This window comes from Hydra vulgaris, chromosome 13 (genome assembly GCF_038396675.1).
Source record: "Hydra vulgaris chromosome 13, alternate assembly HydraT2T_AEP".
In the NCBI taxonomy this organism is placed as follows: Eukaryota; Metazoa; Cnidaria; class Hydrozoa; order Anthoathecata; family Hydridae; genus Hydra; species Hydra vulgaris.
Window position 1 is genome coordinate 20,892,501 of NC_088932.1, and position 15,509 is coordinate 20,908,009.

Genomic DNA, 15,509 nt, shown 5'->3' on the forward strand with positions numbered 1-15,509 from the left:
ACGGACTGTTTACAAATATAAATATAGTAATAGTAGCTTAATTGGATATTTGGACTGGAGTTTGGCTTCTTATAATGTCAGTAATTTTAAAGAGCACGAAAAGCCCGTACAGAATCCTCAATACCCAATATGTCGGTAAGCTAATGTTTTAATAAAATATTTGATTCCTTAATTTTAGTTAGTAAATCCGGGATTGAGTATAACAGACTTTTTTAAAAATTTTATTATTCATAAAATTGAAATATTTTTTGAATACTTGTAACATTAAGTTCAGTATTGGTTACATTAAATTCAATAAATTATGTGTGTTGACAAGTTTTTTTTGGTGTTTTAGACTGATAACATTAAAATAACACTATTTTTTGTTAGAACTCCAATAAACACTAAATATCTTAAAAGAAAAACAGTTTAATAATAAAAAGAGTTAATGTAATTTAAAAAAAAAAAATTTCAAAAATATGTTGCATATGATCTAACTTTTCTGAATTATTTTAAAATTATTTTGCTTTCTAATAATAATATCAAATGACCATAAGAAAACAAAAAGGTTTTATTAAATGATATATTATAAATAGTATTTAAACACTGAAATTCATGTATGCTAGTTTAGAATTTAGAATTTTAAATTATGAGTTGTCCATCTTGAATTTGGGTTTTTATGATTTCATTTATATGCTACTTAAGTTTATGATTTATATACAAAATTATTATAAATCATTTAATATTCACATATTTTTTGTTTTGTATGAATGAAGTATTTGAATGAGTTTCACAAATCAATCAATGGCTAATAAAGCTTAACAATTACCAACTAATCACAAAATAGTGGTGCAGTCACAGCATGCAAAATAAAACATAAAAGGGGACAGTCAGTTTGACTGGGTAACACATATACTTCACCTGATTAATCGCAACTTAAAATTTTTTTTCCTTTAATTAAGTTAAAGTTTAGTTGGTCAAAATGTTGGAGTTTCATCTATTATATTAAAATTTTATCATGTTTTTATTTTTTATTTTTTATCATGTGATTCTTAAGTTGTTTAATTTAGTTATTTCTGTTATTTGTTTTAGTTGTTTTATCAAATTTATTTTTCATTTAAATCCAATTTTGTCTTAAAGTAAAATAAGTGAATTGTTCTGCATTAAAAAAAATGTATTTATTTGTATAAACTGTCAAGTTATCAGAAGTACTTCAGGTTTTTTGAGAAGAATAGTCTAAAGCTCAAGACTGTTTCTAAATGTATAAAACACATTTATATAACATATTTATATAACGCATTTATAAACACAGTATAGGAACATATTTTTTAGTTTGACACTGGGATAGTTTTCAACTATTTATAAGCTACAAAGTCGTTCCAAAAGGCAGTTAAATAAGACCAGCACATATTTTTCATTTCAAACTAAAATAGTTAATTGTTTACCATTCACTGTTGTAAAAAAATGAAATATTGCTTGATGTCATGACCCAGAAAAATCCTTTAGGGATATTATTGTACTATCATTGGTGGTTACTGGGATATAAGTCTCTAAATCTGGTTACACCGTCCGTGGTAGAAAATCCATTTTCAAATTTGCATAAAATCACATTAAAAAAACTGCAATATATTTAACTCTAGAGCAATAAAACTTAATTTGTTATAACTTTTAATTAAATTGTCTTAGGAAGAAAATAAAAATAATTGGTTGCTTTTTTTTAGTATAAAAAAGAATAAATGAGTTACCTGTACCAAAAAATTTAAAAAAATCAAAATTGCTTTTTTATAAAGTATTATGATAAAATTCTGTGAAAAAGCTTGAGCAATAGTTGTTCAATCCATTTTTTTCATAGATTTGGCATCTGAATTAACAACAACAACAAAAAAGCCAAATCAAGCAAAAAATCACAAGGAGAACAGGAAGATTGTTTGCTTCTCGTCTCTTGGCAAGGCTAATTGCTTTTCAATCAGCTTTAAGACAGAAAAAGTGCAACAAAATCTGAAACAGACAGTTGACTTTAATGATCCAAAAGTCCCAACTGGCATTTGTGAGTGTTGCCGCTCCAACCTTTGGAGGCTTGAGGAGGGAAAGCTTAAAATCCAAACACAGCTGTTTAACTTCACGACTATCATAGTCCAACCTGTTACAAAAGATTCGCTTTGTAATTGTTTAATTTGCTCAATTAGTAAAGCAAAACACAATTCTTCACATCCAGTCTTGTCAACCCAGAAACCTGAAACAAATTAGAACTCAGTTGAAAGAAAATGTTCTCAATGTTTTTCAATTGTTAGCAAGAGTCTCCCACACAATTACTCAAGGTCTAACTTGCAAAATAATTTAGCAGAAGTCAACTCAAAGGACTCTGTGGCAGCTTAAAGAGTTGCAGCATCAGTCATTGTCAACAAGGAAGCTTTACCTCATGGAACAGTTTGTCTTAGTAGAATAGGAATTAGGGAATAGAAGGCCACCCTATTCCAGTTCTTCCAGGTAACATTGTATTAGGTAATTAAAGTTTTAGCTTCATATTTTAAATCTATGTAAGGCATAATAATGTAAAATCTCTCTTAACTATTTTCAAGGTTCATCTTCAAGAGCAAGAAGACTTTTTGATGAAGGACCAGAACAACCAGTAAAAGATCTTGTATATGTGCAACACAACACAGGGCTGTCTAGTTCTGGTGCAAAAAAGTTGTTTTAAGTTAGATTGTTGAAAACAACTTCCTCTCCAAGTTTGATCAGTTGAGCAAAAAACTTGAAAGTCAGTTTGACAAAACTTGGATGAAAGTTGTAACTGACAAGGGCACAATTCAGGTGGATAAACTTGTTATTCATTGCAAATACTTGAGTTTAAGTTGTTTGTCAGCAAGTTCTTGAAACTATAAACCTCTCTGATGACTACATTGTGAAGCTGGGAGTGATGATGGTGGTTTTCTAAAAGCAAGCTTTAGAATAATAGAAAAAGATTCAGCTTCATAAGCTCCGCTATTAAAACAAATTCTTGCCAATTCTCTGGATAAAGATTCTAATGTTGAGCGTCAGTTACTGATTGCCTATTCTGATAATCTCCAGGTAAATGAAAGCAATGTCAAGCAATTTTTTGATCTGCTGAACTTTGACAAACTTCGCTTCGTTTTTTCCGTTGTGATATGAAGCTGGTAAATATCATTTGTGGTCTACAAGCACATTCTAGTGCAAACCCATGCTATTGGTGTCACATTTCATCAAAAGATCTTGCAAAGTGTGAATCTCTAAGAACTTTTGGATCAATCAGTAGAGATTATCAGGCATTCAATGTGGCTGGTGCTAACATCAAGAAAGCAATTTCATTCAGAAACTCTGTTCATGCACCCATCATCTTCAGATGAATCCTTTGTCATTGATGTGCTTCCACCTATGGAGCTTCATCTGTTGCTTGGTGTCATAAATCATCTTCTACAATCTCTCAAAGATTTGGGCACATGCTCCTGAATGGCTAGCATAAATCATATTCAACAGCAACCATTTCATGGTGAACAACTGACTGGAAATGAGTGCAGGAAACTTTTGAAGAATGTGGATGTTTTGGAGAGATTGGCCCAGCAGCACTCTTTCTTTCCAGCTGTTCCTTTTATTGAGAAACTAATAAAATTCCGAACAACTGAATAAGCACAAATTTCATAAGTGCAAATTGGCATAACTGCGAATGGCGTATGTGCAAACTGGCGTAAGAGTGAATTTGCATAAGTGCAAACTGGCATAATTGTGAACTAGTTAAAAAACTGGCTCAAGTGCAAACTGGCTGAAAAAGTTTGCAAACATTGGCATAAGTGCGAAGCAGTTGTAAAAACTGGCATAAGTGCAAATTGGCATAAATCCAAACTGACCTAAGTATGCCAAAAGAATTTGTTAAAATTGGCATAAGTGCAAACTGACATAAGTGGGAATTGGCAATTTTATTTGGTGTACTTATACCAGTTCATACTTATGCCAGTTTTTGAAACTGCTTTGCACTATTGCTAATTCACTTTTATGCCTGTGTTTGCAAATTCTTTTGGCGCACTTTGCACATATGCCAGTTCGCACCTAAACTAGTTTTTGAAACGCTTCACACTTATGCTAGTTCCCACTTATTCAGTCTCCCGGAAAATTCAATGATGTTGTCCATGCTTGTTTTGGCAACTTCCTTGATGAAAGCTATGTTAAAAAAATAAAGTAATTCACAGTCTCCTATTTATAACATCAGGACACCACCAACACTCCCAAGATTCATGCTGTCATCTACCATGTTCCTCAATTCATACAACGCCACAATAGCTCTTTGGGAATTTATTCAAAGCAATGACTGAATCAAAACTGAAGCACTCCATCATCTTTTCAGTGCTCATTGGCAAAGGTATAAGAGACCAAGCTACCACCCAGAGTATGAAGACAGGCTGAAAAGTTGCATGACAGACTTCAACAACAACAAAATTAATTAGGAATATTACAAATCAGTTTAGACATTTTTCTCAAGAAAAAACAATTAGAATTGAAACTTTGTCAAAATTGAAGAAAATTATTATTTACAAGTGAATTTACTGCATAAATATTTTTGTTGTGTTTTTGGGATGAATAAAAATTCTTGATACCGACTTTGTTAGCTGCTTATAAACTATGTATTTAATGTGATTGTATGCAAAATTTGAAAATGGATTTTCTTCCACGGACGGTGTAACCAGATATAGGGACTTATATTCCAGTAACTACCAATGATAGTACAATAATACCCCCAAAGGATTTTTCTGGGTCATGACATCAAGCAATATTTCATTTTTTTACAACAGTGCATTAGCAGGAATTATGAATTTTTTACATTGAAATTTTTTCTTCTTTCATCGTGGTTTTTAAGATACTTAAAAAGGCTCTGCACTTGTAATTGCATGTAAAGTAATTTTATATGTTTGCACTTATAATGTGTAGTTACATGTAAAGTAACTTTATATGTCTACTTTACAATTGTCTCATTCATTATTTAATTTTTTCATTTTTAATTGTTATGTTAAAACATGAAGAAAATCTATTTTGGTGGAAATTTTGAATATTTTTGTCCTAACTTTACATTGTAAAGTTGGCAATGAAAAATGAAAAAAGTTAATAAATGTAAAGTTAGCAATAAAAAATAAAAAAATTAATATTAAGCCATTACTGTTACTGTGACAACTGTCCTAACTATTGTTCTTGATGTGTGTTTTGCAAAAAATTACTCTTTTCATCTTTCTTTTTATTTTTTTATTTTTTACAATAAAAGATACAGAGTAATGATTTGATAAAAGATACAGAGTAATGATTTGATAAAAGATACAGAGTAATGATTTGATAAAAGATACAGAGTAATGATTTGATAAAAGATACAGAGTAATGATTTGATAAAAGATACAGAGTAATGATTTGATAAAAGATACAGAGTAATGATTTGATAAAAGATACAGAGTAATGATTTGATAAAAGATACAGAGTAATGATTTGATAAAAGATACAGAGTAATGATTTGATAAAAGATACAGAGTAATGATTTGATAAAAGATACAGAGTAATGATTTGATAAAAGATACAGAGTAATGATTTGATAAAAGATACAGAGTAATGATTTGATAAAAGATACAGAGTAATGATTTGATAAAAGATACAGAGTAATGATTTGATAAAAGATACAGAGTAATGATTTGATAAAAGATACAGAGTAATGATTTGATAAAAGATACAGAGTAATGATTAGAGTAAAAAGCTTTTGAAGTTAACGAGTTGTTGATCAGTTAGATATTCAATTCATTGAGCTTTGAAGGATTGCAGGAAATTTTAGAAAAATATAAAACTTGAAAACTGGAAATGAATAAAAGTATAGTTGTTTGTGCTGTAAAGGAGATGAAGTCTTTTAGATAGTATGGAAAAAAAAGTACTTGGCTACTTTAATTATTTTGATAATAAATTCACAGAAGCTGAAAAACCTAAATTAAAACTGGCTGATTATAAATAAATGCTTTATATATCTTAAGAGGGATCAAACACAATCATAGAAAACTTTCAGGAGCTATTCTAGACTCTTTTCAACAGCGGTGAACATATTTGAAAGACATTTCAGAAATTTTCATATTCAGAAATTAAGGACTTTTTTACAAACCTCTTTTTTTTTCTTTTTTTTTTACAGCAAATATCACATATTTGCAAAAAAAAATGCCTATATAAGGCAATGTTAATTTTTTGCTTGTGATTTTTGCTGATCAAAAAAAACTTGATTTATTTCCAATAATTGAAAGTTTAAGAAAATTCCAGACAACAAAGCTAACTAATGAAAACAGTTTTGAATAAACAAATCCTGATATTGTATCTGATGCTATAGATAGACACCTTATACTACTTTAATTATTCTAGCAAATATTCTAGCATTCTAAATATATTCACAAATATTCTAGCATTCTAAAATACAATACTGATAATAATGGTGCAACAAGCTCTCCTAATTGTTGTAGCATTTTAGAGTTTATATATGTTTTTATAAAATATTTTTAAAGTTGTCAGCATCATTAGATGCTGAAAGTTTTGGTAATTTGGTTTATAAAGCTAACTCAAAAGAATGCGCAACACACCAATCAAGAAGTTATCTATGTTATTTCTGTCTGAAATAATAATGCATTCACACTTGATTTACTTTCTCTATTTAAAGCTGCTTTTATAAAATGATGAAGTAATTCTGTGTTTTTAGTTTTTAGATTGTTTGGCAAACTAAAAGCCAATGTTGCTTTTATAAAAGTTGTTTTTGTTACAATAAATTTGAGCTTTACATTTTAATTTTCTTTTAAACAGAGTGTTTTTGGTTGAGCACTTTGAGGCTTCTAAAAAGTATTTAAAAAGTATGCTAATTAATTATTTTTTATTTATTGTTTTTAAGTCTCGTAAAATGTGAGTTAGATTCATATTTTATGCAGGTTATTTAATTTATCAGTTCAAGGCTGCTTATGTTACCTATAGCTACCTTCTTTGCTACCCCATTCTCGCACATATTCTTTATAAATCTCAGTTTGTTTTTTATATTAGTAACTGTGCAATTTATTTTTGTAACTAGGTTTTTATTATTTTCTAAAGCATTCGTTTCCATTATATTTTGCAAGAGTAGCGTTAATCCATTATTGAGCTGTTAGCTGTAAATTTTTAAGTTTTTTTCATTTTTTTTAAACTGTGGTCTTAACTCTGATTGTTTTAAAAATGAAAACATTGTTTGTCTTTATTTACTCACCTACATTTAATTTTCTTGCAATTTTCTTGAGAATTTGTTAATATAAACAAATTTGCAAATGAGGTTACAGGTTAATACATGAAAAGATTGAAGGCAAAAAAAATTAAAATAGTTGGAAGAAAAAAATGTTCTTAGTTAAATATAAAATGGAAAACATTAATGAAATATGAATTTAAATCATGTATAAAAAGAGGCACCCTTGGATTTTATCACTAATGAAAGCTAAATAATAAAGTAAAAAAAATACACATGTTTGTGATATAATACGCGTCAATGAGTCTTGTTTATGTAACATATTGTAAATAATAAAAATACTTTAGACTTATTTTCAAGATTTGATTAATAATATGAAATTTTAGCATTTTTTTTTCTTTTTGAAATTTTGGTTATTTTGGTTATTTTGAAATCTTGGTTATTTGTAAAGTTTTATTTTCCAAAAATCAGACTCTTGACCTTCATTTTAGAAGGTCGAAATAGAATATTGGTCATTAATTTAGTGGTTATTGACTGTTGACTGCTTGTTATTTTGCATGCTTTAGATATGTTACAAAATTACTGTATTTTATAAACATTTATTCATTATGTTTATCTATACTTCATATTGTTTAGATTTGCTGGTTTTCACGAGTCTGTATCACCTTATGGTTTTAATAAAATCCATTGGGAGATATGGGCAGTTCGTTTTGCATTTGTCTTTATATTTCAGTCTGTAGTATCAGGTACATCACGTCTTTTGGCTTGGTTTATACCAGACAAACCTACTTCATTGTGCCTTAAAATTAGGAGACAGCAACATCTTGCAAAAGAAGCTGAAAAGTTATATAAAATTAAAATCAGGAAACAAATATTTGGCATCGATGTCCTTAAGGATGATGTTTCAGGTATATATTGAGTTGTCTTTTTTTTTTTTTTTAAAAAAGAATACTTTTAAACAAATGTTTTCTTTTTTAGATAAATTCTGCTTTTTAGAAAAAATAATTTTAAGTTGTCTTTTTTTAAAAACATATTTCAAAAGTTGATATTAATGCATTATAGATTTTTAGGCATTATAAAAGATTTCTAATTTTGTCTTCACAATTCCTTTATTGATTGTTTGTCAGATTGATTTTTTTTTTTAATATATTTGTTATAATTGATAAATTTGTCAGAATATATTTTCATTTACTGTTTACATAAAACATGGTTTGTGTATATTTTCATTTGTATTTTCACTTGTAGATTTTTCTTTGTTTCAAACTGATAACTTCAATCAAAAGTCACCTTACAGAAAAAAAAAAAATGTGTTTGTTCATATTTTGTTGATCAAGGGAGTACACTAAAAATTTGACTTATGTGTATATAAATGTGTATTTTTTCCTTGTGGGTCTTTATTATTTTATATTTTTAGTTGAAATGTTTAAAGAATACCTAAATTTATGATGATAAAATATTTTTATTCCATATTGTTATATTGCATATTTTTGAAACAAAGAAATAAATTTTATAAAAGTATTATAAGTTTATTTTGAAAAAATTTTGAAAAATTCCAGAAAATTTGAGCAAATTTTCTTGTAAAATTTCTGAAGATTTTAAACCCTACCCACAAGCAAAAATAATACACATTTTTCGGTCAAATATTTTATAATCAAGTTTGTTGTTTTAAATCTTGAATCATGAATTTGTTAAGAAAGCAACAAAACGTTGTTATATATTACTTTTACGTATTCTACTTTTGTGGAACAAAAAAAAGTAGATGTTTTCCATGTTATCCTGTCTTTTGAGCTTGTGTATAACATATTTCTAGTTTGTACTTCTTTCAACTACGATGTAAAATATTCACAAAAGACAAATAATAAAATCTTATTTAGATTAAAATATTTTATTGTGTGTTATTTTTGTAGAGTGTAAAGAAACATAAACTTTTAGGTGTTAAGATTGCATTTAAGATTTTACGTTAAAATATTGTATTTAAACTTTTTTTATAAAAGATACATGTTATAAATGCACTAGCTGTGTTAGAATATAATAATACATCTAAAAACGGCATTAGCAAACGCATTTGAGGTGAATATTCAGTAAAGTAATAACAAAACAATTTGTTTGGCGAGTAGCGGCAGAATTTATGACCTTGAAATCATTAGTACTTTATTTTTATTGGTATATATATTTTTAAAATTTCAAATTTATCAAAATGTTTCTTTATTTTTTGCCTTCCATTACTCAATAACATCATTAAATCAAGAAAAAATAGTAAAACACTGTAAATATTTAATCAAGTCTGTTATTCAATCAAGTAAATCAAAGCTTGCTACAGCACTGAACTTCACTATGCTAAGCATATAACAAGATAAGATAATTATAGAAAATTTTGAAAACAAACTTCCATAATTGCTAATTATAGTTACATTAAACAAACTCAACAAAATACCAAAAAAAGTGTTTTCAAAGAGAGCTTTTTCAAAATTTTATAACCTGCTTCACAATATTTTACCATAAAAGTGTCCATAACAACTGCCTAAATAAGACATAAAATTTTACCCATTAATTATAAAATAACTTAACGTTTTTGGAAAATTTCCCGATATTTTCTGAAAAGTTCCCAATTTAAATTTTCCAGGAAATTTTCATTTACAATCCTATACTAATTTTATATTCATTGACAAATTTCAAGTTTTATTAATTATCTCTTGGTATCTTTTTATCTTATCTTGTTAACAAAAAAAATAACACCCTTGTTATTTTATTCTATTGTTTATTTCCATTTTTTATTTAGAAAACGGATTTGCTACTGTTATCTAGCTGATGTTGCTAAGCAACAAATCCCATAGAAGATTTTTTTTGTAAGTTTTTAACTTAAAAATTACTTTAAGTTTAAAGATACGTAAGTTTTACATAAAACATAAGCTGTTTTTTTAAAGATACATAAGTTTTTTTGTATATAATTTTAAGTGGAAAATATCCACCTAAGATTATATACAAAACCTCACTCTAATTGTTGATTTTTGTATGCGTAGTATTTTTGAAGTAAAGTTAAAAATAACTTAATAAATGCTAGCAAGGAAACGTATAGAGAATGTCTTTACTTTTTATGTGTTATATTTCTGTGGATAATATATGTGGATAACCAATGTGAGAAATAAAATTGTATTCTGAGAAAAATAGTGGATATAATATTTAAAGCAACCTGTAAGTTATTCAAACATGATGCATTGCAAATTATTAAACCGCAGATTGGACTTTACAAAATTACATTACCTTTTGAAAACAACAATAGAGTAATTGATTCTTGTTTAAAGCGTAACTGGTTGCTCTAATATTTTAAAGTTTTTTTCAAACTTCACATAAATAGAAGTTCATTTCTCTCAACTACACTTTTTCAAGATGTAATTGAGAACTTGAAAGTTGTAATTAAGAAATGTAAGATGTAATTTAGAACATGAAAGTTTCAAAATCTCTAATCAAAAAATTTTAGCAAATCTTTTGCTGAAATTTTTTGATTTTGGACATATATATATATGATTTTATACATATATATATTAAAGAAACACTTCAGTGAAGTTTCAGATGAAACTCAGCAAGTGCAATCTTCAAAAAAACCAAGACAGGACAAAAACATCAAGAGGTGCAAAAAGTGTCGCAGAGTTTGAGAAGAAACATTGCCAACTCAAAACAAAATGTGGTACCAATTTGAAGCTTTTAGTTGCTTTTAGTTAAGTCTTGGGTTTGACGATCCTGTTTACCCAAAAAATACAAAGTTGGTGAAGAGTTTTTTTCCATGAAAATATGCCGCGAACCTGCTTCTGCCGATGAAACAACTCTTTTTTTTAATTAATAAATAATTTTTTTCGTATATTTGATTAAAATAGTTTTTTGTAAACTTCTGATAAGATAGTTTTCATTTTATTTTTAATTAATTTTCTTAATATCCTTATTTAGTTTTCATTTTCTTAATGTCTTAAAAAGTTGTTATTAAAAAATAACTAGTTTACTTTTCCCCAATTATAAGGGAATAAGTAAACGTTTTTTCCTTCATAAAAATCGATTTTTTTAAAGATTTTCAAAATCTTTTTTCTTAATTTTTATATATTTACATAGTGTAAAAAAATCTCTTTGAAACAAAAAAAAAATAAACATAAAATATTTTTACTTTAAAGAAATATTTGAATCTGAAGCTAAACCATTTACTCTTACCCCAGTTTACTCTCTCTCTCTCTCTCTCTCTCTATATATATATATATATACATATATATATATATATATATATATATATATATATATATATATATATATATATATATATATATATATATATATATATATATATATATATTTCTTTACTTTAAAACACATTTTTGATACACCATAAGTAAAGTATTTAAAATGTTGCTCAACGTTGAAATAATAATGTCAATTTAAAACCTCGCTAAATCATAAATTTAAATAATTACTATAATTACAATTATAAAATAATTATAATTATGAAATATTACTACGGTTATACAAAAAAATTTAAGTCTTGTAAAAATACGATTACTATCGGTTCATGTGAAAATGAATATTTATTTGTATTTATATCTATTTGTTGTTTAGGGTGTGTTTGTTTAAATTGGTTTGTTGAGTGTAAGCTAGTTAATATATGTGTATATATATTTTTTTAATATAAAAGTTCATTTATATGTATATATATAAATTCACATCCCCAGAGATTTTTTTCTTGTTTATCATGAGAAAACTATCTCTCATTAAAAAAAAACAGCATTTTTCATGGGTTCGTGCAGAGAGTTCATGTGTTTTAGGCAAGTGACCTGTAATTTTGTTGTTCCAGATAAGTAACTAAGAGTCATGTGTCATACTTAAATTTCTTGTATCTTGATACTGGTGTCAAATGAGAATGATTTGCAAAAAGTTTAGGTAATCAGAGCTAACCCAACCCCGTTTGACCTCTAATTACCCCTACGTATGTCTCCTAAGATCAAAATATTATTTTTTTAAGTACAGTCATGGATTAGATCAAAATTCATCAACAGATTTCAAATCTCATCAAAAACTTTACATGTTATAAATCTTAAATAAAAATTATATTATGGATCCAATAGGGTTAGCTACAATGACTTTATTGCTGTAAAAAAAAAAATTGGGGTTTATGTAGTTAGATTTTTATTTATATTTTGCATGTGATGATATCACCATTTCATATATCAAAAAATTATGTTAAACAATTTTTTATAGGAGGTTAATATTTTACTTTTTACAAGTTACCTGCAAATTGATAGCTGCTTTAAAATTATTAGTAGTTGTATTTAACAACTATGTTTTTAGCAATACAAAACAGCAGCTTGGACTTGGCTCTCTTAATTATTATTATTTATGTAATTAATTTTTATCAAATTTAAAAATTATTTATCATGTCGAAGACTCCATCTTTCATGTCAATGAATTTGAGCAAGATATTATTCTTGCTCAGCTATGTATGGCTTTAAAGAAATTAGAGTCCTTAGCCTAATATAGCTCGTAGAGAACTGCTCTATATTTATTCTTGCTCAGCTATGTATGCCTTTACAGAAATTAGAGTCCTTAACCTTCTATGCTCTATATTTTTTACATAAGAAAAGACTTATGATTTTCCGGAATTATAAGACTACTCATATTAAAAATTACATTAAGATACATAAATATTTTTTCAAAATTTTTTGTGTCCTAATGTATTTATCAGCGGGATCTTCAAGAATGAACTCATGAAAAAACAGTTCAAAGTTGTCTATGTTTTAGGAAATTATTGTAAACATTGTCTTCTATACGATGCTGTATTTGGTAGCTGCTTTTTGTACCATCTATACATGCATTAAAAATCAAAATAAATGATACAGATTGCATTTTAGTTAGAGGGCAAAGTATGCACACAGTAAATCCACTAAAAAAGGACTCTCCCTCTCCTTTTGTACGCAACTATATACCTTCAAAGACCCATATGCATACGTACACATTATTTATGTCTCCTCCCCAAAGCATAAATTTTTCAAATCATAGAAAACTTAAAAGATTTTAGTTTGTTTGACATATCTATATTTTATAACATTTACTAATTATAATTATAATATTATAACATAACATTTACACCAGCCTCCTCTCCTAGTACTCATCGGTACATTAATATTAGAAATTAGGAGGGGTAACCTTCCCCCTTCCCCTACCTGCCTACGTACTTTATGGAAGACCCCTTATCTTAAATTGTAGATAATAGATTACTTACCTCTTTTTTTCATTTGCTCCTAATAACAATGGGAGTTTGTCACCATTAAATAATTTTCCGATCATCTTGTTGATTTCAGTCATATTGAAACCAGATTTCTTACTTTTTTGTCCTCCTTCACTCCTCAGAATGTGTGCAACTTCATTCATATTGTGATTACTCAAAAAAATTTTAAATTGGCTTTAAACTCTTAAGAAAATTGTTTAAAAAAAAATTTTTTAGGCATCAAAACCTTAGTTGGTATGTAGTTTAGTTGATGTTTGTTTAATTTATCCAAAGAAAAGAAATGTTTCTTAACCTCAGTCTTTCCGACAGAGACAAGTTGCTTTGAACCAAATGTTTTTGCTTCATAGCAACTTGTTCAACCAAAAAGCTAAAATGTTATCTGATTCTTTATGCTAAAACCTTTGATAGAACTGGATAATATTTTTCTTTGCACTGCAGTAAGATCAACATCCCCTGCAGTGCAAAGAAAAATTTTATCCAGTTCTAATTTAAATTAAATTAGAACTGGATAAATTTTTTCTTTGCACTGCAGGGGATGTTGATCTTACAATGACCGTCAAATTCTTGTCTTTTTAACTTCGTACACGGATGTGGAATTCTTTGTGACACTTGAACATATCAATCTGGACAAATAAGTCTTTTTGCAGGTTCATTTAAAACGGATTTATAAAGTTTTCCCAAAACACATTCAAACATAAGGGTCAATATTTTTGCCATTTTTGTTTTGAGCCAGGTCACACAAAACGCGTTAAGACGTTTAAAACACGTATTACTATGCATTTTATACGTCTTAAGCGCGTCTTTTACTTAAAGATAGCGATTAACTAGCTTTTCGCTAGCTTATTTCCCACCGGGGTTGTTTCATCATTATTTAAAGGTCTTAAATCCTTGCTTTTTCCCGATGCAACAAATGCAAAATATTTTAACAAAATCAACGTGTTCTTTCGCACGATTAAGCATTTTAAATGAATGCTTCAAATAAAAACTTCTGATATGCATTTGTAATATTGGCATGATAAATCAGTTTCATTAAATAAATTTCAATGCAATGACCGAAAACTTGTTGTCAGTTCATATGCCAACGAGTGTGAGAAGTTGTTATTTCAATTATTAACTATGAGCGACGGCTAGCCGTTGTTAATTGGTAATATTTGAAATAATAATTGTAATAACTGAATTCAAATAACAGTCATAACTGAAATAGCAATAATAGTAATTAGTTAAAAAAGTTAATAGTTCAGTATGCTATTTTAGTTTTAAAACTCAAAATACATGCTCAAGAACATGATTTTTTTAATGCAATTTTGTGGAGTTCGAGACGATCCTCCAATACCTGTCCAAGTTAATTTTTCCATTTTAGGCGGTAAATGAGAAGAATTTTATACTTTGCATGGTCATAAATCCTAAACGAAAATAAATTTTGTGATGAAATTTGAAATCTGTCGATGAATTTTGATCTAATTTATGACAGAACTTAAAAAAAAAATTAATAAACTTAAAAGTCGTAGTTCTAAGATGGAGGCAAATAGAAGTCGTGGCGAGGTTGGGTTAACTCCGATTACCTATTCTTTTTGCAAGTCATCCTCACTTAACACTAGTATCAACATACTATAAATTTGAGTATGCCGCATGGCTTTTAGTTACCTATCTTGAACAACAAAATTACTGGGCACTCACCTAAAGTACGTGATTTCTTTTCATGTCTCCGACAAAAATATTGTTTTTTACATTTAAGGAATAAAGAAAAGTTTTCTGATGATAAAAAAAAAAATATCTGGGGATGTATTGCAAGGTCTTAGAGCATATTTCTATGTACCAATGTCACAAACTGGTGTTTAAAATTTTGATATTTATATTTTTTAGAAATCAGTATGAACCTTATTTTGACAAAATTTTGCTTTGACAAAATAAATTTGCTTAATGGACGTTTATGGCTTTTGGTTACACTTCTTTTTTTTATTTTATTTCCTTATTTATTATATTTACCATAATAACCTTTTATTTGTTTAATTTTACTTTGTATATTAAATAAAAATAAATAGAAAA

The 15,509-nt window shown here is 27.6% G+C and overlaps 1 protein-coding gene across 1 annotated transcript in view; it reads left to right on the forward strand.

Annotated features, from left to right (window-relative positions):
• Positions 1-15,509, forward strand: part of LOC100198882 (anoctamin-7) — a 40,980-nt gene extending 25,471 nt beyond the window's left edge. The window contains exons 6-9 of the mRNA XM_065816856.1: positions 1-135; positions 7,838-8,109; positions 9,981-10,047; positions 15,327-15,509. The exon at positions 1-135 is cut by the window's left edge and continues 53 nt beyond it. Of these exons, the coding sequence (XP_065672928.1) occupies positions 1-135; positions 7,838-8,109; positions 9,981-10,006 (433 nt within the window). The 3' untranslated portion in view covers positions 10,007-10,047; positions 15,327-15,509. The remainder of the gene's footprint in view (positions 136-7,837; positions 8,110-9,980; positions 10,048-15,326) is intronic.